This window comes from Antedon mediterranea, chromosome 2 (assembly GCF_964355755.1).
Source record: "Antedon mediterranea chromosome 2, ecAntMedi1.1, whole genome shotgun sequence".
NCBI classification, from domain to species: Eukaryota; Metazoa; Echinodermata; class Crinoidea; order Comatulida; family Antedonidae; genus Antedon; species Antedon mediterranea.
The window spans coordinates 391,167-417,306 of record NC_092671.1 but is presented as its reverse complement, the minus strand read 5'-3'; the positions used below and the strand labels follow the sequence as shown (position 1 = coordinate 417,306).

The window sequence follows — 26,140 nt, the reverse complement described above, 5'->3', positions numbered from 1 at the left end:
TGTTTGGCAGTCAAGCGTTGTGTTTCCAAAAACGAAGATCTTCGTGTTTGGCAGTCAAAGTGTTAATAGGGGTGTTTGATATAATTAAAACCTAATGGCGCTACTGCAGTTTCGCACCACACCGTTATATCTTCGATTTCTCACCTAAATTTTTCTTATTTACACTCACAACATAATATTATGTAACATGTTTATACGATTCGACCACTTACGAAATAACTTTTTTTAAATAACAATACTTTTCAAAACATTTTAAACAATACTGAACTCGATGTCAACACACTGCAAAATGTTCGCCATCTTATATTTATCACTTAATTGCCAGAATGTATGCTTCATTTTCCCCAAAAAATGTAGAAACTATAGAGGCCAGTGTTATAAAATCCGATTACACATATATAGGCCTAGGCCTATTTAGTTTTGAAAGGCAAGAAATATTTTCAGCTGGCGAAAGAGAGGTTTAATTAATATTTAATTATTAATATTAGTATTATTATTCATATTAATAGGCCCTATCAATGTTTTATGTACAGACTCATATCGTCACCGTTTTGATATGTACAGCTAGCTGGTTCTTTATAAAAACCACTCTTTGCAATTTAAAAAGAAAAACAGAAAATAAAACATACATTGATTTCTGGCAATTTTCTGATTTTAAAATGGCCACAGTTCGATCAAGGTATTCGCGGAAATGGAGCTGTTTTGAAAGGCATTTTTTATTGTGATAAAGGTAAATATAACGGTGGCTAAATCATGGAAACATGTTACAAAAAATTGTATGATGTGGGTGTGAGAAAAAAATAAAGCGATGTAGTGCGAAACTGCAGTAGCGCCAAACCTAATAATTGGAAGGAAAAATTTACACTGTTCCACCTCTATTTTCAGACATTGATGCATGCACACATCCCACAATGCAATGTAGTCATGGCTGCCAGAATGCCCCAGTTGGCCACTACTGCACATGCCCAGAAGGTTTTAAACTTAATCCATCGGATTTGAGCACATGTGAACCAGGTATGTTTTACAATTGTTTACTTCAGTTGTAGTTACTTGTTGTTTTAAAGTATAAGAGCTGAATGTATTGTATTGCACTTTGACAATGTATTACATGGCTATACTATAATATTCTGAAATAAACCCATTATGAATTTGGTTATTACTCAATTAGGCAAAAACAAGTTTTGTGAAACATTTTTCCTTGAATGGATATTATTGAGTTGTGAGAAAATAAAATCAGAAGCAAAGGTGGATTCACATAAATTTTGTTTGGCTTCCAGATATGAATATGTGTGAAAAGAAACGTTGCAGCCAACAATGTACAAACCTAAAAGGAAACTATACATGTAGTTGTTATGATGGATATCAACAGACGGGTGATAGATGGACGTGTAAAGCAAATGGTAAGTCTAAAAATATCCTGCCTACAAATCTAATCTGACACTGGTATAAACTTACCCATCTTTAATACAAAATAAGCTAATCTGATACTGGTATAAACTTACCCATCTTTAATACAAAATGAGCTAATCTGACACTGGTATAAACTTACCCATCTTTAATACAAAATAAGCTAATCTGACACTGGTATAAACTTACCCATCTTTAATACAAAATAAACTAATCTGACACTGGTATAAACTTACCCATCTTTAATACAAAATAAACTAATCTGACACTGGTATAAACTTACCCATCTTTAATACAAAATAAACTAATCTGACACTGGTATAAACTTACCCATCTTTAATACAAAATAAGCTAATCTGACACTGGTATAAACTTACCCATCTTTAATACAAAATAAGCTAATCTGATACTGGTATAAACTTACCCATTTTGAATACAACAGTATATTTGGAAGAGGTTGGGTGAAGGATGTTTTCAGCATTAATGCTTGAGTACAGCTATTTAAAATTTTGAATATCGAATATTTTAAAATGCTTGTTATACTTTAGATTTTTTACTACTAATTTTGTTCTTTATTGCCTGTAGATACATTTTCACCAATGTTGGTATTTTCGAATCGACATCAACTTCGCTTCTATGATTTGCGAACTGAGGAGTATGGTATATTAGTAAGTGGAATGAGGAACACAATCGCACTAGACTTTTACCAAGCTGAAAACTCTGTGTTTTGGACTGATGTTGTAGATGACAAGATCTATCGTGCTTATTTCACAAATGACACATTATCCGGTATGAATCATATTTTACACACATTACTTAAGCTCTGGCTACACTATCAAACTTTATGTGATGTTCCCATATATGGACATGACGGTCTCATAAATTAATACCATATTCATGCATATCACTACCATATTTAGGCACTTCATAGTTTTCAAAACACTCTTAAAAACCCATCTTTTTTCTTTGTAATATCTGTTTTTTCTGTCAGCGCTTTGAGACAATCTGTTGATTGTATAAGCGCTTTATAAATCAAACAACATAACATACCTTATTTGTCAAAGTAGTTTGATAGTGTAGACAGAGCTTTAAAAGAGAGTGTACCTAATACTGTAGCTAGTTCTATATTTTGTTGATTGCTTTTAAATAAGTAACAAGTTTTTAATTTGAATTATTAGAAGGTTCTGAACTGACTGGTCGTACTGTAGTAGTGTCATCAGGCCTAGCTACAGCTGAGGGTCTTGCTGTGGACTGGATTGGGCAAAACTTGTACTGGGTTGACAGTCTATTGGATCAAATTGAAGTGGCTAAGCTGAATGGTTCTAGTAGGACAACAGTGATAGCTGGCAATATGGAGAGTCCAAGAGCAATTGCATTAGATTCAAGAAAAGGGTAAATATGTTAGATTCAAGCTTATACATTGAACTTTAACCGAAAGTTAAACAGAAAGACAACCATAAACTCCATAGGTAACGCAAAGTAAGGTATATTGAAAGCAAAGCTTTATTTGCTAATGTTGTGCTCATCTCAATTTCCTTAGCCAATACTGAATTGCATGTTTTTGGAGGGTTCATCACTCACAAATGAGTCTGAATTACCTTCCCAATACTTTTACATAGATTGATTTCTCTATTGCTTCTACAGCATCATGTTTTGGACAGACTGGGACAACAACTTACCACGTATTGAGTCAGCATCAATGAGTGGCATGAACAGGACTGTTGTTGTTACTGTAGCTGACATGTCAGGGGGTTGGCCAAATGGATTGACCCTTGATTATGAAGAAGATAGAATCTTATGGATTGATGCAAGGTATTTTGATAAACATATTTGTAAAACTGTTTAAAAATCATTTTAGGTTCAGTAGTATTAACCATGTCTCTGGCAAAACAGAGAAGGACTACTGGAATTTCAGTCTCCTAATACTGGACATCCTTGTGCTGGCATAATAATCTGGTTTTCCAAATAATTCTGGTATTTTCAATGTTTTGTCAGGCCTAGGGAGGCAGGTAAAGAATAATTTGGCTTTGTCAGGCCTAGGGAGGCAGGTAAAGAATAATTTGGCTTTGTCAGGCCTAGGGAGGCAGGTAAAGAATAATTTGGCTTTGTCAGGCCTAGGGAGGCAGGTAAAGAATAATTTGGCTTTGTCAGGCCTAGGGAGGCAGGTAAAGAATAATTTGGCTTTGTCAGGCCTAGGGAGGCAGGTAAAGAATAATGTGGCTTTTTGGCCTTTAAAAAAAGTTCTGTTTCTACTGTAGTTGAAAAGCCCAGCATTAAAATTATTTTGCTATGTGCCATGTAATATTAAAAATTGAATTTACTTTATTTCAGATCTGATAGCATTCACTCTGCATATTACAATGGCAGTGATATAATCACCATACTTAAAGGCCATCAGTATTTGTACCATCCATTTGCAATTACATTGTTTGAAGGTTATTTATACTGGTCTGACTGGAGAACTAATATGGTATACAAGGCTCGTAAATGGACCGGAGATGACCTACAACCTGTACAAAAGACTCAGACTCAACCATTCGATATACATGTTGTACATCCATACAGGCAACCAAAAGGTAAATGATATATAGAATAACTATCCAGAATAAAAGAATATGTATATAGAAGATTAATTACTACCAAATTGAATAAACAAACCTCAATTTAAATCAGTTTTTGTTATGGCAACATTCGTTATAACACTACGAATCAATGAAGCGTAACAAACATCTGCACATGCAATCTGTTGCTGTGAACATTTCCTTTAATATTTTGTCAAATTGGGGTTGCCATGGAACGTTGGTAGTGTATGTCCTACATAGAAAAATCCATATTTAAATATGTAAGGACACACCTGCATGTATACCAATAGAACATACTCAATCGTCAGTGAGCACACATTGCAATAGTATGTTATATCAATTACTAGTGGTTTAAAAAACCAAAATCATTTGTATTGCTTTTGAATTACATCCTTAACATCTGCCAATTGTCTGCCAATCTTGTGGCAATCAAGGAAGTACTTGTCTCTACTAAACATCATGGTTATCACAGTGTGTTGTTCATTCATAAGTTAAGCCATGCCCCGACCATGATCCCTGGCTAACATGCTGGTTCACGGTGATTAAGCTTAAAGGATTAAGAAATGGTGCTACATATATTAATAGATAAAGAGAAAGATTAAATTTGATTTATTTATACTGTTGCCACGTGGTGCTTCCTAATCCTTTACACCTTTGTAGACCTATTTATTTAAATAAGAGTATAAAATAAGTAAATTATATTCCTTTTAAAATAAATTTTCTAATATAGCTTAATGGATAAAAGGGAATTAAAATGTGCCCCATAATGACGCTAGTATCGGACTTGCAGTTTAGGAGGAGATTTTGGTTTAGGGCTATTATAATATAAATTATAATATAAATTATAATAATAATAATAATAATAATAAATACTTTATTTTAACACGGAAAAGCTTGTGTCACCATAAAGGTGTTCTTCTACAAGGCCGTGATCAACTAACAGTAGTACATTACACATTTAAAAATAACAAATTTTAAAAATAACAAATTTTAAAAATAACAAATTAGAGAACAAAAATATATGAACAGAAACCTTAATTACATTTGTGATAAGAGTACAAAATAAATAATAAATCACACCAATAATTTTTTGAAAGTATTTAAATTTGTGGCAATATAAATTATAATATAAATTATAATATAAATTATAATATAAATTGATTATTATAAATGAATTATAATATAAATTGATTATTATAAATGTAATGTAATGTGTTTATTTTACAGCTGCTAATCCATGTGAAAATAATGGAGGTTGTTCACATCTGTGTTTGTTGAATGGAAATGAACCGGCATGTCTATGTCCTCACATGATGAAACTTGGACCAGATATGAAAAAATGTGAAAGTGAGAATAACACTGATTATACAATGATCAGGAATTTTTTTTTATACCATAGTGTTTTTTTTATAATAATAATCGTTTTATATTATATATATTTTTATTTTTCATTTCAAGAGCATTTATTAATTTTAATAATAACAATACATATGATTTAGACATGTTAAAGACATTTTTGAATATCATGTGCTAGAAGAAAAAGGTTTCTTGTCACATGAAAGATTTCAAAGAAAAAAAAATTATAAAAGGATATTAAACTTCTTTTTCAATGCAATATATACGCAAATAAATAAATGCAAAATGATGAAACACTATACCTAATATGTGCGTTTATAAAAAAAACCAAAAATCTGAAAAAAAAATATTAATGTCAAATGTGTTTGCAGATGATATGGCATTCCTTGTGATCCTGAAACCAACCGTAATTCGAGGCGTTGACCTTAATGATGGTGATTTTAGTGTGATTCCATCATGGACACTTCCACGCATTCTTAATGTCAGTTCCATAACATGTTCATCAAAAGAAAACAGGTTTTACTGGGTTGATATCAACAGGAAAACAATAAGCAGAGCCTTCATAAATGGAACAGGCCTACAAACTGTTATAGCTGGTATGTTTGTACACCATTACTTATTCAGTGAATTATTTAGAAGGTTAAAGCTCTGTCTACATGACTACATGTGATGTGCCCATATATGGACATGGTGATGTCATATCACTACCGTATTTAAGTATATCACTACCATATTTGGACACATCACACTTTTTTTTGTTAAACTAGTTTGATTGTGTAGATATAACTTTAAACAATTTGGGAGTAGATTAGTAGTATTATATACTAATATATATATATATATATTAATAGTATAAAGCTAATCAGTTAAAGTAAAAACACCACAAAGTGCGGATTTTGTGTACAGTTTGCATGGCAGTGACACTAGATGTTATTCCTCAAAAGCAAATTAGGTTGAGAATTCTCAATGTTTTGGTTGTTTTACTACAGCAATCTCCATATTAACAATAACAGGTTACATGGTGCACCACAAAGTGTACATTATTGTTCTTTTTCATAATTGAAGGTTTAAAAATCATATTAAATATTGTCACAGTAGTGTGATATAGAAAATATTCTTGGTTCCTGTCTCGCTTGGTACAAAATGATGCACCTGGTTGATAATATCATTTTCTTCAATATTTAGGTGTCACAGGAGGAACTAGTATTGCTTTGGATTGGATCACTGGTAACATTATGTGGACAAGTAAAAGCCTAAACGATGGCCAGATTAACGTTGCTAAAGTAGATGGTAGCTACAGAAATGTGGTTATCAATGGCTTAGAAGATCCTAGTAATCTTATTTTGCAACCAGATAAGGGGTAAGTGGTCTAACACTATGATACTAGAGCTTAGCAATCTTATTTTGCAACCAGCCCTGAGATTTACCCTATAGAATATCTTCAGACTTGAGTAGTTATGACTACAATCGAAAGTGACCTAAAGAGTTGTATGTCATGTATAATATGAAAGCATCTGTAGGTGTAAATAGGCTCTACATTCTATCTAAATGTCACACACAAAATTTAATTTAGGGATAGGAATATACAGTACTGTAACATGACATTCCTGTAGTGTTCATGAAACATACATCAGTTATATTATGTGTCCCATATTATTTCCACAGACTAATGTACTGGATAAACAACGGAACAATTAAACAGTCAACTATGAATGGAACACAAGTTGTTACACTACCTATAAACAACCTTAACAAAGCAAAAAGTAATTTCTATTGTTTAAGTATCTTTAATTTATTAATTTCTAAGCCCAAGGAAAGAATTTCTAAATCGTCCAGCAACAATGCGGAAATATATAAATGAGAACACCTTTGTTGCCTGAAAGTTAGACCCAACCAACTTGAACTTCTTAAAATACTACTATCCTACTAATTACTCCAATGGGGATTAAATGCAGTAGTATCTTAACATTTAATTGCAGCACATGTTTTAAAACATTGTATTGTGTTATTTTATTTTTCAGGTATTGTTTTAAGTACAGATGGAAATACATTATACTGGGCTGATAGTGGACAAATTGGAATGTATAATCTACAAAGTACAGAACAGTCCATCTTTTACAGTGTTAGTAATGATCCTATTGCTCTTGCTGCTCACAAGGATCACTTGTATTGGGCTGATAACTCAAGCAGTATCTTTTCTGTAACATTTACTGAAGAAAAGACAGTAACAACTATTAAGGAGGATTATGCTGATATTAAAGAGTTGTTAGTTTATGATCCAAAAGCACAAACAGGTGTGTTGCAATTATGTTTATTTTTCATTTAAAATTTAAGTATGGTAAAACCGGACAATTTGCTGTTCTTTTGGAGTTCTCTAGTATTTAAGAGTTATCAGAGAATCTGGTATACAAGTGTTGCCTTGGCTTTGGAATCAAATATGTTGATACAAATTGAAATGTATGTTTTCTAGCCTAGAATGTTGTTTTTTGTCCCACATAGCTACAACAAATGCTTGTACTAACTCCACGTGTCAACAGATGTGTCTACCAATATCAGAGAGCACCAAGACTTGTTTATGTACAACAGGATATGTGTTGGATGCAGATCAGATAAGTTGTATTGGTAAGTACTAATTATTAACTAGACATGGAACTCGTCACTTGAGGACGAGTTTGGTTATCCGCCCGCAACAAAACGTATCTTGCGCATTCAAGTACTTTTCAGTTATGACTTTTCCAAAAAGTATCCTATTCAAAACTAAAACTGCTCTTTCGGTGTAATAACCAAATAAATCATTTTATGTAATTGGTTTCCCGTGACGGGATTCGAACCCGGTACCTCTGATACCAAAGTCGGTTGCACTCCACATCGCATTGATTTGAAGCATTTTAAATTTTCAAACGCCGTTTATGCGCACACTTTCTAATGTTACATGCAATTTTTAATCCATAGAAAGTTAGCGCATGATATAAATTAAACTTTTGCTAAGTTTCAATTAAACATCTTATTTGGTTTTTGACCTATGTTAAATACGCGAAATTCATAAAAACGCGCGAAAGTCACGTTGCGCAATTGCAAACGTCGTGAAAACCTTCGCTGCACAACTTCACGTGAATGGGGATATGTTGAGAAAGTTACGAAACGTTATGTTTGCAAGTTTTAGAGATACGCGTAACACAAAATATTACAGAAAGAAAGAAGAATAAAAAAAAAAAGAAGAATATGATTTCGTACAATCACAAGGGGTTATCCAGCAACTTCGTTGCGGATAACCAATTATTATTAATTAAGGCTTCGAATGGATTGATTGAAATGTTTTTCCTGCATACACTTTCCCATTTCTATTCTATACAAGATACTGTACAAGATACAATTTTTAGATATGTTTTGTACCATAGTAGAATCATAATACAAATTGTCAAATTACAGCCTTTTAGTTGTGTGGTAGGAATAAGTAAGAATATACAGGTTTTTCACATTAATATGTCATAGATTTTAGTTTTATGATTAAAATGATCTCTACCTAAGGATCTATTGCATTGTCATCTATAAAGCAATTTAGTAGATATTTGCAATATGTATTCTAAATCAACTGTATGTTATTCTTGTGTTTACAGGTATTAGATCGTTTCTGTTATACTCTGTGGACAGCAGTATACAAGGATTAACATTGAATGACACATTTGAGCAAGCACTTACTCCTATTACTGGTACAGCGTTGAGTGTGTCTATTGATTTTGACTATAGTAAGTTGTATTATATTTTTTGAAAACCAGATTTGTATTTTCCTAATGTTACACTATGATATTTAACCAATAAAACAACAACGTCTTAAGTTGCTGTGATAAAGAGTTGACATGATGTATTTTGTCATGTGACCCTTTTTTAGTTCATGTGATTAACACAAAAGCAATTAACTTATTTGAATTATACTATTACAGAAAATGATTATATCTACTGGGTTGATACACAAGCAAGTCGAATCAGGCGCATTAAAAGAGATCTATCGGATCGTCAGAGTATTATCAGCGATGGATTGGGACGTGTAGAAGGTATTGCTTATGATTGGATATCTGGTAAGTGATCACATTTCATTAAAGAAAGATATGAAATATTTGTTTGTTTATTGTCAATGTTTGTTTGTTTGATAATATTTGATTGAAAATATTTGATTGATATTTTTATGTTTGTTGCTTTTTTGTGTCCATTGTCACTCCTTGACAATGTGTATGTAATGTGCAGAGGTCCCAACTTGGGAAAGTCCATTCGCAGGAGATTTTGTCGTGAACCACATTCAATTCGTCAGGGCGTCGAAAGTCAACGCGCGGGAAATTGAAAATCAACACGCGTGTCGTTTACGTCTCCTAATTAACTAAATATGTTACATATACAGTATATACAATATTTACACATAAGTTGGTTTAATTTTTACATAGGTTTATCCATCATTATTTTTACATTCTTATTTTTTTTATGGACACATCCTCAGTACAAAGAATTAAAAAAATATATACTGTATTTTAACTAAAATTCAGTATATAAAATAATTTAACTTAATTACATAATGTACAATATTTACACATGATAGTATTGCTCAATAGAATTTACTCATTTTTTTTAGGCACAGGCCTAGCATAGGCCTAGGGCTTCTACTACTAGGCCCTAGCTAGCTACCACCAGTTTAAAACCCAAAAACAATCGAAATAAACTATTCCGAATCCGTCTTATGCTACATTACGCGAGTTAACATATTATTTCAGATGAAAAACATTGAGTTTTATATTGTTTTATCCATACGTAATTACACTGGCATTAAAGATATAACATTAAAATGTAGGCCGTTTATGAGCTATTTCGCCGATTTCTTATCGCTGGGAAATTCCCCACCATCGACCGATCGATGAGTAGGCATAGGCTAGAACAGAATAGAGGCCTAGCGTGCATGCCGGAACGGGTGGATTATTGCAATATAAATAACAAGTTTGAACAAAAGAGCTTACGACAATCTTAGGTAAATTTTTATTAAACGTAGGCCTACTTGCTTGGCAAATCCATATGCCTTTTAAATCATTTTAACATGTTCGTATTATCGGATCGTACATTAAAACCAAATAAAACACCGCCTCAACAACCTCGTGCGATGTGCGATCTGTTGTTCTTTGCAGCGGATCAACATTGGTAGAGTCCATTAATTATGAGGGTGTTTGAAAATGTAATAACTATTAAAAACGTGTCTCAACCACTGTGTAATCAAAGCGTTTATTTAGTTAAAACTTGAATCCTCCCAAAATTGATAATCGCGTATTCCGGTTACCACGTGATTGATTCACGGTTGGTTGCACGCTTCTTTTTTTTTCTACGTCCGGCGTGTAGTACCGTGCATGTTTATATTATTGTTACGGTTTAACAAAGGCAGTGCATACAAATAAAAATACAATAATAGACCACGGAGACTACATGAATAGACATTGTTTCAACATCCTGCCTCACTTTTGTATTGACTATTGTTGACCTGGGCTGAGCCTGGGTGTAACCGTAAATCAATTTGGCCAAAAATATGGGGAAATTTGAAAATGCGGTAAAAAAATCAAAATGCGGTAGAAAACGTCGAGATAGCGGTAGCGCGGTAGATGGGTACTAAAAGCGGTAGACTACCGCGAGTAGCGGTAGACTTGGGACCCCTGAATGTGTCATTACATTTTATTAAATGGTTTGAAACTGTCTCCTATAGAGGAGGTAGATCCCATACTGATAAGGACTGACATGAAAAGGCATAAGAATACTTCCAATTACCTCATCCTTTGGATAGAACATTAAGCTGTTCCTTCCATGTGGATGCTACACTGAATGCTAATAATCTGACATTAGATTCTAAATAATATTAAATTTATTTTGTAGGAAATATTTACTGGACAGATCAGCAACTTGACCTTATTGAGGTTGCTGATTTCAATGGGTCATATCGCTATGTTTTGATATCAGATGATTTAGAGAAGCCACGATCAATTGCAGTCTATCCACAAAAGGGGTAAGTCCATAAACAGAATGTCATTACAAGTTTACTATTTTTGGAAACAAGAACAGTATCAATGTGGATGTGATTTGAAGATGGATGTATTGAGATTTTGTTTTCTAACTATACTTTTGCACTATAATATATTTGCTCTATTTTTAGATTGCTGTTTTGGTCAGACTGGGGTAGAAATGCCAAGATAGAGAGAAGCACTCTGGCAGGCACTGAGCGTATGGTACTTGTAAACACAACTATATCTTGGCCAAATGGCATAACAATTGATTATGAAGAGGATTATATTTATTGGTGTGAAGCACAGCTGAACAGAATTGAAAGAATAAAGATTGATGGTACAGATCGACATCCTTTTATAGATTCAGGCCTGCTGGATCCATTCTCTATCACTATTCTAGGAGATATGATGTACTGGACTGACAGGTATACTTCAGTTATTAATTAATTTAGCCTTTGAATGAATAGACTAAAATGAGTATATCATTTGGTTCCCTTTCACTTATTTTCCATTGTCTCTATATTAGACATATTATTTACTGAACTTAAACTGGTGTTTTTGACTCAATTTTTTTTTAATGGTATTTTATTAACATTTTTTTCTTGATAACATTGCTATTATACCTAAAATATGTGTAAATGTTTTCCAGAACTTTTAATGGAGGGTCAATCAGAAGTGCCAAAAAGATAAATGGAGATAATACTACAACTTTACTGAGTAATATTGGTATACAGATTAAAGATATCCATGCATTTCATGAAAGTAAACAACAAGGTAAGTTTAACTATCTAATCAACTACTGTCAACATCAAATAAATATAGCAAGAAATCAAATAATCTCTTTATTTTATGTCTAGCTCCCTTAGATAAACTGGTCATAGCTCAAGAGAATGCAGCAATACATTCAAATACCGTAATCTCTTTATTTTATGTCTAGCTCCCTTAGATAAACTGGTCATAGCTCAAGAGAATGCAGCAATACATTCAAATACCGTAATCTCTTTATTTTATGTCTAGCTCCCTTAGATAAACTGGTCATAGCTCAAGAGAATGCAGCAATACATTTTAACACGTGTAATGCGTGGTTTCCACTAGAGACGCAACCCAAGGACGTAACACAACGTAATTGAGTTAATCAATCACAACTGTCATTTTTCATTGGTCAACATGTTTGTGTTGCGTTTACGCCCTTGCGTTACGTCCTAGTGGGAACCAAGCTTTAAGCTCTGAACAAGATGATTTTTGTTTATTCAGTAAATATAAAATATAAATCATTGAACTATTATTTTTGTTTTATAAAGGTACAAATTTATGTGCAGCTGATGGTAATCCATGTGAACAGTTGTGTTTCTATACTGGCAACAATAAACTAAAATGTGCATGTGCTTATGGTCTTCTCAATGAAGATGGAAAAACTTGCAGAAGTAAGAATTAAGAATACTTAAAATTAGCAATATTTATTATTTGTGAATAAGAATGACAAACAATGGTACATGTCTACTTTGGTATATACAATTCTACATTATATGATTTTATATAGTGAAGTAGGTACCATTTTATATAGTGAAGTAGGTACCATTATATATAGTGAAGTAGGTACCATTTTATATAGTGAAGTAGGTACCATTATATATAGTGAAGTAGGTACCATTTTATATAGTGAAGTAGGTACCATTATATATAGTGAAGTAGGTACCATTTTACATAGTGAAGTAGGTACCATTTTACATAGTGAAGTAGGTACCATGTTATATAGTGAAGTAGGTACCATTTTATATGGTGAAGTAGGTACCATTTTATATGGTGAAGTAGGTACCATTTTATATGGTGAAGTAGGTACCATGTTATATGGTGAAGTAGGTACCATTTTATATGGTGAAGTAGGTACCATTTTATATGGTGAAGTAGGTACCATTTTATATGGTGAAGTAGGTACCATTTTACATAGTGAAGTAGGTACCATTTTATATAGTGAAGTAGGTACCATGTTATGTAGTGAAGTAGGTACCATTTTATATGGTGAAGTAGGTACCATTATATATGGTGAAGTAGGTACCATTTTATATGGTGAAGTAGGTACCATTTTATATGGTGAAGTAGGTACCATTTTATATGGTGAAGTAGGTACCATTTTATATGGTGAAGTAGGTACCATTTTATATGGTGAAGTAGGTACCATTTTATATGGTGAAGTAGGTACCATTTTATATGGTGAAGTAGGTACCATTTTACATAGTGAAGTAGGTACCATTTTACATAGTGAAGTAGGTACCATTTTACATAGTGAAGTAGGTACCATTTTACATAGTGAAGTAGGTACCATTTTATATAGTGAAGTAGGTACCATTTTATATAGTGAAGTAGGTACCATTTTATATAGTGAAGTAGGTACCATTTTACATAGTGAAGTAGGTACCATTTTACATAGTGAAGTAGGTACCATTTTACATAGTGAAGTAGGTACCATTTTACATGGTGAAGTAGGTACCATTTTACATGGTGAAGTAGGTACCATTTTACATAGTGAAGTAGGTACCATTATATATGGTGAAGTAGGTACCATTTTATATGGTGAAGTAGGTACCATTTTACATGGTGAAGTAGGTACCATTTTATATGGTGAAGTAGGTACCATTTTACATGGTGAAGTAGGTACCATTTTACATGGTGAAGTAGGTACCATTTTATATGGTGAAGTAGGTACCATTTTATATGGTGAAGTAGGTACCATTTTATATGGTGAAGTAGGTACCATTTTATATGGTGAAGTAGGTACCATTTTATATGGTGAAGTAGGTACCATTTTATATGGTGAAGTAGGTACCATTTTACATAGTGAAGTAGGTACCATTTTATATGGTGAAGTAGGTACCATTTTACATAGTGAAGTAGGTACCATTTTACATAGTGAAGTAGGTACCATTTTACATAGTGAAGTAGGTACCATTTTACATAGTGAAGTAGGTACCATTTTACATAGTGAAGTAGGTACCATTTTACATAGTGAAGTAGGTACCATTTTACATAGTGAAGTAGGTACCATTTTACATAGCGAAGTAGGTACCATTTTACATAGCGAAGTAGGTACCATTTTACATAGCGAAGTAGGTACCATTTTATATAGCGAAGTAGGTACCATTTTATATAGTGAAGTAGGTACCATTTTACATGGTGAAGTAGGTACCATTTTATATGGTGAAGTAGGTACCATTTTATATGGTGAAGTAGGTACCATTTTATATGGTGAAGTAGGTACCATTTTATATGGTGAAGTAGGTACCATTTTATATGGTGAAGTAGGTACCATTTTATATGGTGAAGTAGGTACCATTTTATATGGTGAAGTAGGTACCATTTTATATGGTGAAGTAGGTACCATTTTATATGGTGAAGTAGGTACCATTTTATATGGTGAAGTAGGTACCATTTTATATGGTGAAGTAGGTACCATTTTATATGGTGAAGTAGGTACCATGTTACATAGTGAAGTAGGTACCATTTTACATAGTGAAGTAGGTACCATTTTACATAGTGAAGTAGGTACCATGTTACATAGTGAAGTAGGTACCATTTTACATGGTGAAGTAGGTACCATTTTACATGGTGAAGTAGGTACCATTATACATGGTGAAGTAGGTACCATTATACATGGTGAAGTAGGTACCATTTTATATGGTGAAGTAGGTACCATTTTATATGGTGAAGTAGGTACCATTTTATATGGTGAAGTAGGTACCATTTTATATGGTGAAGTAGGTACCATTTTATATGGTGAAGTAGGTACCATTTTATATGGTGAAGTAGGTACCATTTTACATGGTGAAGTAGGTACCATTTTACATGGTGAAGTAGGTACCATTTTACATGGTGAAGTAGGTACCATTTTACATGGTGAAGTAGGTACCATTTTACATGGTGAAGTAGGTACCATTTTACATGGTGAAGTAGGTACCATTTTACATGGTGAAGTAGGTACCATTTTATATGGTGAAGTAGGTACCATTTTATATGGTGAAGTAGGTACCATTTTATATGGTGAAGTAGGTACCATTTTATATGGTGAAGTAGGTACCATTTTATATGGTGAAGTAGGTACCATTTTATATGGTGAAGTAGGTACCATTTTACATGGTGAAGTAGGTACCATTTTACATGGTGAAGTAGGTACCATTTTACATGGTGAAGTAGGTACCATTTTACATAGTGAAGTAGGTACCATTTTACATAGTGAAGTAGGTACCATTTTATATAGTGAAGTAGGTACCATTTTATATAGTGAAGTAGGTACCATGTTACATAGTGAAGTAGGTACCATGTTACATAGTGAAGTAGGTACCATGTTACATAGTGAAGTAGGTACCATGTTACATAGTGAAGTAGGTACCATTATATATGGTGAAGTAGGTACCATTATATATGGTGAAGTAGGTACCATTTTATATGGTGAAGTAGGTACCATTTTATATGGTGAAGTAGGTACCATTTTATATGGTGAAGTAGGTACCATTTTATATGGTGAAGTAGGTACCATTTTATATGGTGAAGTAGGTACCATTTTATATGGTGAAGTAGGTACCATTTTATATAGTGAAGTAGGTACCATTTTATATAGTGAAGTAGGTACCATTTTACATAGTGAAGTAGGTACCATTTTACATAGTGAAGTAGGTACCATTTTACATAGTGAAGTAGGTACCATTTTACATAGTGAAGTAGGTACCATTTTACATGGTGAAGTAGGTACCATTTTACATGGTGAAGTAGGTACCATTTTACATGGTGAAGTAGGTACCATGTTACATGGTGAAGTAGGTACCATGTTACATGGTGAAGTAGGTACCATGTTACATGGTGAAGTAGGTACCATTTTACATGGTGAAGTAGGTACCATTTTGTATGGTGAAGTAGGTACCATTTTATATGGTGAAGTAGGTACCATTTTATATGGTGAAGTAGGTACCATTTTATATGGTGAAGTAGGTACCATTTTATATGGTGAAGTAGGTACCATTTTATATGGTGAAGTAGGTACCATTTTATATGGTGAAGTAGGTACCATTTTATATGGTGAAGTAGGTACCATTTTATATGGTGAAGTAGGTACCATTTTATATGGTGAAGTAGGTACCATTTTATATAGTGAAGTAGGTACCATTTTATATAGTGAAGTAGGTACCATTTTATATAGTGAAGTAGGTACCATTTTTTACAATGACCATTATTAACCTAAATTTTATTCTTGCCACGTAAAACTTTATATTATCAATTCTTTATTGTTAAATTAAAATATCTTGATTTGAATTATATCAGCATATTTGGATATATCATTTGAAGGTATATTTTATAGAATTTAGTTGTCAATATATTGGGTATGAATATTGTTATCCATCTAGGTAGTATTAAGTTTGGATAACAATCAAATCTAGTCAACTAGACTTACTTGTAGTAGCAGCGATGTTTCACGACCTATAAGGCACTTATCATAAATCATCATGAGTCCCCTTGATTGTCAGCATACGCTGTTTAGGGTCACCCTCTATAAATAAGGTTAAATAAAAAATAAATAAATAAAAATCATATCACACATTTATCAACATAAGATATACTTTCCAATAAATAAAATATTTCTTTTTCTTTTCATGTGCAGATTACAATGCTTTTATTGTTTATTCTGAACGCAATATGCTGCGTACTCTGAGCATGGCAAACAATAGCAATGTGTACCAAAACGCCTGGGAACCAATACAAAATGACTATGTTAAGAATGCTGTCAGTCTTGCTGTGGACTTCAATAAACAACTGATATTTTACTCTGACATACAACGTGGCAACATTGAACAAATTATGTTTAATGGAACTGGACATAAGACCGTTGTAGAAGGTGAAGGTTTACACTGTAGCTTTCTTCTAAAGCTCTGTCTACACTATCAAACTAGTTTGACAAAGTTTGATGTTATGTGGTAGTGATATGCTTAAATATGTTAGTGCCCATATATAGGCACATCACATTTTTTTTGTCACATAAAGTTTGATAGTGTAGACAGAGCATTAAGGTTTTTCATCTTTACAATTTATCATTGTTTCCTTGCCATTATAACTCAATGAAAAATCGAATATCTTCAATATGTTATTAGGTGTTGGTTCAGCTGAAGGTCTGACCTATGACCCAATATTTCAGGAGATTTATTGGACAAGTTATAGTAATTCATCTATTAATCGTGTGAGGTCCAACAGTGATCCAGAAATCATTGTTCAACTATCCTCACAAGATAGACCCAGAGGAATTGTAGTAGATCCATGTACTCAGTAAGTTGTTTTCAAATTAGGCACTATTCTCAATATAAGCACAAAGTAAAGAAATAACATTGTACCAATTAGTTGAGTTTTGCCTGGTTACACTAATTGTTTAACAAAACAATATTTCTATTTTTAAAAAGAATATTTTGTCAGTTATGTTTTGTTCATGTTACATTTATTTATAATTATACAATGGTAATAATATGTAATGATAAATTACTAAAATAAAAAAACTCAAGACTCAATCAATCAATATTTTGTTTAAATAAACAAATTCTAACAACGACAATTGTTTATTTGTCAGGTATTTGTTCTGGACAAACTGGAATGAGAATGCACCAAGTATCATGAAATCCCATACCAATGGTTTAAACACTCATAGCATTATTACGGACAATATACGAACTCCTAATTCAATAACCATTGACCACTCTGCTCAAAAACTGTATTGGGCGGATGCTCGCATTGACAAGATAGAGAGGTGTAATTTTGATGGTACAAATAGACATGTAAGTACAAATAGGCATAAAAGTGTAAATAGACATGTAGGCAGTTTAATTACAAATAGCCATAAAGGTATCATGTTTGTCTTCCAATCACTATTGTTTTCTTGTATTTGTACAGTTCTACTATAAAAAGATTGAAATATTTCTTTGACTTTCTGTAATTCTGTAACATATTTGTTGTCATGCTTACATTTATTTTATTATAAACTTACAGGTAGTCTTAACCTCTGACCCAGTACATCCATTTGGACTTGTAGTGCACGAAAACTATCTTTACTGGACAGATTGGGTGCGCCGTTCTGTAGTACGTGTCAACAAATTCACTGGTGCTGACCTTGTGGTCGTGCGTAAGCAGCTACCCCAACAACCAATGGGAATAGCAGTTGCGTTCAACGATACAGATAAGTGTATGTATATTTCATTATAAATTTAATCAATGGTAATTACACAATTGTAGGCATTCTGCTTTATTTACTGTTCAAATACAGCAGTACAATACCACTGCTTTATAATAAGTTTACAAAGTATTGGTTATTAGTTTCTTAAGCTTTGTCTACACTATCAAACTATTTTGACAAAAAAAGTGTGATGTTCCCAAAAATTGTAGTGATGCCCAAAATATGGTGATATAAAATAGTCATTTTGATAGTGTAGACAGAGCTTTAGTCACTTGTCAATTGGTTTTAATGTGTTATTATATTACAATTAATAATAGAATTGCATTCATAATGTTTTTGTTTGATTTTACTAGGCTTACTTTGGCCTTGCAACATTAATAATGGAGGATGTGAATATACTTGCAATACAGATGAGTATGGACTTGTCCTGTGTTCATGTCCAGCCAATCAGATTGTGTCTGATACATACAGATGTATTAGTAAGTTCAATTTATTCACACACAGCATAACATTGATACATGACATTTATATAGTTACGGTATAGATATGTACAAACATCATGCTATAATGTTTGGTCATCAAAAACTGTTGTGCCCTAAAGGCATGCTATTGCTTTCAATCAAATCTCCAAAAGTATATCATATACTTAGGATGTACATCATAACAAATGAAATTTTGTTGACTTATTTAAAGAAAATGTCATGATTTACTTCAATTGTATTTGTAATTACAATCTGTTTTTGAATTGTTACCACATTTTTAAAGGCTGTTCACATTGTAATTTACAGATAAAACTGTATCATGTGCCAATGGGTCTTTTGCGTGTCATGACGGTGCATGTGTGGACTATGAAGCGAGTTGCAATGGATTAAAAAATTGTCCTGATGGATCTGATGAAGATGAAAATTATTGCTGTAAGTTATAATCTTTTGCTACTAAAATTTGTATAGTGAAATGATAACCTAGAAAGGATTAATGGATTATATATAAATATATATTTTGCTTTTTTAGCGATGAGAGTTTGCAGGCAGGGATATTTTACTTGCCGCAGTGGTGGTTGCATTTTGTCAAAAAATCGTTGTAATGGAATTAACGATTGCAGAGATGGATCAGATGAACTTGACTGCTGTAAGTATTAAATATTCATTTCACTTCCTATTTTCAATTATTGATTCCTCCAATTGAAGACCAGTGTCCTTTACTGGCCCCTCCAATTGGATATTAACACTTAAGCTATGTTAAATGTCACTTTCTAAAACAGGATCAGCTCACCAGTATGTTTTATTTGATTCTTTAGTGTCGTGTACTGCAGAGGAATTTCAGTGTACAGACAGAAGTTGTATTGATGGTTCTCGTCTTTGTGATTTCCGTATTGATTGCGAGGATGCTGGTGATGAAATGGGTTGTCGTAAGTTTTTTTATTTGAATTTAATAAACTAAATTATTGAAATATTCTTGTTAGACAGTTATATCGTGGACTACACATTTATTCTAATGGAAGAATATGATTATATAGTATTTTATATGAGAGATTGTCCTGGTTGTAATTATGCATTATACCACCCCAGAGGTTATTTTAAAGCCTAGACTTAATTTGGCTTTTCTTGACACTCTATATTACTACAGAACATTTCACTAGAAACCTCTGTTTAATTATAAGAAATCTACCAAAACCTTTACTTGGTATCCAAACTGACAAGCATGACTTCTTTTTGTACTATTACCTTTACTTGGTATCCAAACTGACAAGCATGACTTCTTTTTGTACTATTCGGAAAGAATGAATTAAACTTGATTTTTGTATAATGGCTGCATTAATTTGCATAAAATTAACATGTTATTGACACTTGACATCACCCTATGAGTGATATTAAAACGATTTTTGACTTTCATACTTTATACATGTTGTTCTCAGCTCCTACAGATTGTGGCTTATTTGCATTAAATCGCCTAGTAGTGCCTTTACCAGAAGGAATGGTTCTAAATGAATGTGCAAACACTACTCTCTGTTATTTGCCTACCTGGGAATGTGACGGAGAAAATGATTGTGGAGATAATAGTGATGAAGCCCAATGTAAGTCTAGGCTGCTTAGCATTATATTTTAACTTTATTTTAACTTCATAAATGGCCAGATTTTGTTTTTGCTAGATAAGCTTTGGACAAATTTTCATAAAACAAAATTCTATTATTAATTGTAAAGGTCAACCAACGCCCAAGACTACTTCATGCGAAGAGGGATTCTTTACATGTACCCAATCAGGACGATGTATCCCAATGTCATGGAAATGTGACCAGGATAATGATTGTGCAGATGGTGAAGATGAACAAGACTCATGTGGTAAGTGATTGTGGTGCTATCAGACATACTCTGTACACTAAACGATGAACAAAAGAATAATGACAGTGTATTATATTAATAAAGAAATTCAGTAGTCCACTTTGCATACTCTCTACCCTACACGGTGAACAAGAGAATAATGCCAGCATAGTATGTTGTTGTGAAACGGAATATGTAGTATCATGTCTAATGTAATGATATTTTATAAACAAGTTTTAATACCTATCATTTTTAATCAACTTATTTTTATGGAGGTAATTTGTGTTTTATTTTCAGAATACACTTGTCTACAAGATCAGTTCCAATGCACCAGTGGTAGATGTATTCCTGAGGGGTGGAGATGTGACGATGATAATGATTGCGGAGACCAATCAGATGAGGGCGATCATTGTGGTAATTAGTAATATATTTAATAAGAATCAGAATTTTCATATAAAGACGGACATGAATATGAATGTTTTAAAATATGTTTATTTAGTTTCAGTTTATGACTGGGAAAAGTAAGTTTAGTTATATTATTTGTTATCTTCAGATTCTAAGACTTGCGATCCAGAAAAGTTTATGTGCGAAGGGTCTAACATTTGTATTCCATTGAGCTGGGTTTGTGATGGCGATGTTGATTGTGAAAATGGTACTGATGAGTTCCCTGTCCGTGGTTGTGGTATGTAACACCTGATGTCTTCCCTTTCCTTGGCAATTTTTACTTGTTTAAAGTCAGCCTTGTGTCAAAACTATTATTATAATAATCTGTGTTTTTGGCTTGATGCAAGGTATTAACAAAAGTGCTCGATACAAAACAGCGCAAGGTAAATAAAAAAAATAAATGAAAATTTCCACATTTTATTTGCACACTACAGACTGTTTTACACAATGATTAAGGAGTGATTGTTATCACGTTCATGAAACTGTAGTGTGAAAATGTCATTCATTTGTTTAACTTTCATTTTTTATTTTTATTTCAGCGGCTACTACATGTTATGATGGTGAATTTGCTTGTGATAACAAACGATGTATTCAAGAATCTTGGAAATGTGACCATGAGGATGATTGCGGTGACAACAGTGATGAGTATGCTGAATGTGGTAAGTTGCTATAACAAGTAAAAAGTTAGATAAATAGCATTCAGTGGTATTGTTGCTATAACAAGTAAAAAGTTTGATAAATAGCATTCAGTGGTATTGTTGCTATAACAAGTGAAAAGTTAGATAAATAGCATTCAGTGGTATTGTTGCTATAACAAGTGAAAAGTTAGATAAATAGCATTCAGTGGTATTGTTGCTATAACAAGTGAAAAGTTAGATAAATAGCATTCAGTGGTATTGTTGCTATAACAAGTGAAAAGTTAGATAAATAGCATTCAGTGGTATTGTTGCTATAACAAGTGAAAAGTTAGATAAATAGCATTCAGTGGTATTGTTGCTATAACAAGTGAAAAGTTAGATAAATAGCATTCAGTGGTATTGTTGCTATAACAAGTGAAAAGTTAGATAAATAGCATTCAGTGGTATTGTTGCTATAAGAAGTAAAAAGGAAGATACCATTAAGTGGGTGCTACGTAAAATAATTATGACTGGGTGGTCTTGCCTAAGTAGAAAAAAACTTACCAGTGGCCGTGTCACCAATCGCACACAATAGCGTAACGTGCAGGCCTAAGGCCCCTGGTTTAGGAACCCTCTAACTCTGTATGTCTCGGGTGCTTTTAGCATTTTCAATATATTTAATGCCTGTTTTTTCTCTGGCCACTGCTCAGGACCCCCATAAGCCCCGGGGCCCCTGTGTTTACCCAGTGAGCGCTCATAGCTGATCACACATAAGTGAGATATTTCCCTTAAATACTATTAAAGTCAATAATTAAATCTGTAAATCAACAAAGTCTGATGTATTTTTTTGTTTACAGTATATACCGAATGTACAGATGAAGAATTTACTTGTAATAACCAGAGGTGTGTTGCTATTGGTTGGAAATGTGATGGAGCCAATGATTGTCATGACAACTCGGATGAAGAAGGCTGTGGTAATAGTTTGTAGATTATTTTCAGTACATATTCAACACAAACGATTTGAATATTGTCTTTCACGGTTTTGTTTCAATCTTTGATTTAGTTACAGAAACCCCTAGCAATCAATTCTGTTGCACCGATGATCATAAATGCATAGCTTTATCATATGTTTGTAATGGAAAATTTGACTGTAAAGATGGATCAGATGAAATCAACTGCAGTAAGTAGTGATCTTACATTGTGAACATATATAATCATAAAATAAAACAGTCCTGGTTAATTATATTGACCAGTCATTGACCAAAAACCATCCTTGAAAGTAACTAAATGTCTTGCATTTGTTAGATACTACTGAATGTGGAGAGACATCTCCATGTGAACAGCAGTGTAGAGATACATTACAAGGATATGAATGTTATTGTGACACAGGCTACCAACTTACAGACGACAGACATTCATGTGAAGGTAGGGGTTATTTAATAATAGTTTACCTGACTATCACAGGGTAATGTAGTGATGTTTCAATCCTGTTGTATACATACATGTGTACAAAAGTGTAATTTCACCTGATAATGTGAATGATATGTTTTTAAGAGACATTCAATATCTTTAACTTCTTCAGATGTGGATGAATGTACAACATCGTATCCTTGCTCTCAGCAATGTTTCAACACAGTTGGTGGTTTCCGTTGTGCATGTGCTCCAAATTATATCCTGGAGCCAGATAAAAGGAGGTGTAAGGCAGATTCAGGTAAGCAGTTTATATTTAGTAATACTATTATGTAATAATGAGTTGAGATGAGACAACACTAGACAACATCAGTGCACAGGGAATAGACAACACTAGACAACATCAGTGCACAGGGAATAGACAACATTAGACAACATCAGTGCACAGGGAATAGACAACACTAGACAACATCAGTGCACAGGGAATAGACAACATCAGTGCACAGGGAATAGACAACACTAGACAACATCAGTGCACAGGGAATAGACAACACTAGGCAACATCAGTGCACAGGGAATAGACAACACTAGACAACATCAGTGCACAGGGAATAGACAACACTAGACAACATCAGTGCACAGGGAATAGACAACACTAGACCACATCAGTGTACAGGGAATAGACAACACTATGATTGTTTTTTTGGTTTTGTTAATGCAATGTTTCTTATCTGTTGATGTTTCTACAGGGGTCAAGCCAATGATTTACTTTTCTAACCGATACCTGATACGCAAGATTGACGTACACGGCCAAACCTATACCCGCGTATCGCAACAGTTGCAGTTCTCAAACGTAGTAGCTTTAGATTTTGATTGGCAGGAACAAAAACTGTATTGGTCTGATGTTACTCAGCAGGGCAGTATGATAAGTCGGATGGACATGGATGGAAATAACAAAGAGGTAATTTAAAATTAAATTTAAAAAAGGCATTTTGTAATATCTTCTTCCTGACCTCAGGATGTAAATCCCCTTTTGGGTATTTAGAGGGCTATCCCTAGTACCATACAAAATGATTTAAATTTGTGTTAGTTAGGTGATCATTTAGAATAAAATGATCACCTATTGTTATTGTATGAAATCTTTATTATTTTTTTTCTTTTTATTGTTTCTGTACACTATTTTGTGTAACAATTATCTCAATAAGTTTAATGTCAATGATTACCAAAATTTCAGAATATCTTTCAAATAATATAACTTAATCCTAATAAGCTTTCCAGCGTGATCACTCATCCGTGACGTCATTTATACGCCATTTTGCGAAATCACATTATCAATCATATCTCCATAATTCATTATCACATATTAATGAAATTCACTACACGTAAACTTCAGGCCAAGGGTAAAATATTAGCAAATAAAAACGCACGCGCACGTAGGGTCATGCGCGTGAAATCGCGCGTTAAAAATTTAAAACGCTCAAAATTAAGTTTTGATCAATTTAGAGCATGAATTACTGCGCAAAAAAAAATTTTGCGCGCGCGATACTTAAAAAGCGTAAAAAATGTGATTTTTTTTTACAAATCTCCTTCTACTCACCATCCTTAGTACATTCACCAAATTTGAGTCAGTTCCGACTTAAAATAACGCTATACGAGCACGTTAAAAATGACAAAATGCGCACATTAATTTTACACAAGTTCTGAAAAGGGTGAAAAATAGGTCTTTTTTAAAATGAAAATAATTCTTCAGAATGCAAGATGACCCCCGATTTTTTTAACTTATTCTGGAAGCCATTGAGTTGTAGATATGAATTTATGTACACATTTTACGTACAAAATGTTTTGACGTCATCAAATGGCCACTTGAATTTAAAAATTAGGATTTGTTATCTTTTTGTGTAGATTATCACATTCAACAGAGCGCATCTTGGTTATGTGTTCTCGAATTTCGCACAAATTTCAGTATGAGCTTGCTTAATTAATTATCTTTATCATGAGTTGACACTATTTTCATTTTAATGACGTCATCACGTGTAAAAACTTGAATAACGTAGGCCGTGTAATTTCACCTTCGCAGTAAATTTGAATATCTTACAGCTCTTCAGAATTGAAGGTTACCTTGAGGATTATAATTTACTATGAAAGCTGATGAAATGTAGATATTAATTCATATAAAAATTTAGCCTATCGGATGTTGTGACGTTAACATATGGCCAGTTGAAGTGAAAAAGTAGTTTTTTCATATTTTTCGTCAAAGTTATACACATTTCAAAGAGCGCGCACAGCGCTTCTACGTGCCAAATTTTTTTCAAAATCTTAAATTTTTTTGCTCAATTAATTATCTTTCGAAATTGTCATCTTAAAGTTTAGTTTGATAACATCATCATGCCAAAAAATTAGAACATGTGTGTCCCGTAATTTCACCTATGCTACACTGTATATAGATATACAGTATATCTGTACATATTGTATGGCATATAGGCACAACTCAGCACTATAATAATATAATAGGATGGTATACATCAACATTTTCTGATCGTATGTTAACGTACGTGCATGTTTAAAAAAAATTTATTTCAGTAAAATGATAAAAATGATCACCTATAATTCGTCAAAGTGACGAATTAAATTCTAGTTAGGTGATCATTTAGAATAAAATGATCACCTATTGTTATTTTTATCTGTATTTGTATGGTATCAGAATAAATCAAATCAAATTAAATAATACTAACATGCCAGGGCTGTTCATTGAACAGGAAGGTTAATGGCAAGCTGTTTT

General features: G+C 33.0%; 1 protein-coding gene across 3 annotated transcripts in view; it reads left to right on the top strand.

Annotated features, from left to right (window-relative positions):
* LOC140039970 (low-density lipoprotein receptor-related protein 1-like) overlaps positions 1-26,140 on the top strand; it is a 75,245-nt gene that overhangs the window by 29,971 nt on the left and 19,134 nt on the right. Inside the window, exons 23-58 of one of the 3 annotated variants that reach the window (XM_072085561.1) lie at positions 886-1,014; positions 1,278-1,400; positions 1,993-2,196; positions 2,586-2,799; positions 3,052-3,219; positions 3,739-3,983; positions 5,217-5,336; positions 5,717-5,941; positions 6,531-6,705; positions 7,011-7,108; positions 7,367-7,639; positions 7,845-7,967; positions 8,963-9,091; positions 9,287-9,397; positions 11,244-11,373; positions 11,521-11,796; positions 12,021-12,145; positions 12,673-12,795; positions 17,019-17,252; positions 17,506-17,677; positions 17,973-18,177; positions 18,389-18,581; positions 18,926-19,051; positions 19,361-19,486; positions 19,584-19,700; positions 19,870-19,980; positions 20,488-20,646; positions 20,774-20,911; positions 21,188-21,304; positions 21,444-21,572; positions 21,874-21,993; positions 22,809-22,925; positions 23,015-23,131; positions 23,257-23,376; positions 23,534-23,662; positions 24,111-24,322. In XM_072085561.1, the coding sequence (XP_071941662.1) occupies positions 886-1,014; positions 1,278-1,400; positions 1,993-2,196; positions 2,586-2,799; positions 3,052-3,219; positions 3,739-3,983; positions 5,217-5,336; positions 5,717-5,941; positions 6,531-6,705; positions 7,011-7,108; positions 7,367-7,639; positions 7,845-7,967; positions 8,963-9,091; positions 9,287-9,397; positions 11,244-11,373; positions 11,521-11,796; positions 12,021-12,145; positions 12,673-12,795; positions 17,019-17,252; positions 17,506-17,677; positions 17,973-18,177; positions 18,389-18,581; positions 18,926-19,051; positions 19,361-19,486; positions 19,584-19,700; positions 19,870-19,980; positions 20,488-20,646; positions 20,774-20,911; positions 21,188-21,304; positions 21,444-21,572; positions 21,874-21,993; positions 22,809-22,925; positions 23,015-23,131; positions 23,257-23,376; positions 23,534-23,662; positions 24,111-24,322 (5,633 nt within the window). Of the gene's footprint in view, positions 1-885; positions 1,015-1,277; positions 1,401-1,992; positions 2,197-2,585; positions 2,800-3,051; positions 3,220-3,738; positions 3,984-5,216; positions 5,337-5,716; positions 5,942-6,530; positions 6,706-7,010; positions 7,109-7,366; positions 7,640-7,844; positions 7,968-8,962; positions 9,092-9,286; positions 9,422-11,243; positions 11,374-11,520; positions 11,797-12,020; positions 12,146-12,672; positions 12,796-17,018; positions 17,253-17,505; positions 17,678-17,972; positions 18,178-18,388; positions 18,582-18,925; positions 19,052-19,360; positions 19,487-19,583; positions 19,701-19,869; positions 19,981-20,487; positions 20,647-20,773; positions 20,912-21,187; positions 21,305-21,443; positions 21,573-21,873; positions 21,994-22,808; positions 22,926-23,014; positions 23,132-23,256; positions 23,377-23,533; positions 23,663-24,110; positions 24,323-26,140 lie in introns of all 3 variants that reach the window. The other 2 variants (XM_072085560.1, XM_072085559.1) reach the window with 2 other exon arrangements.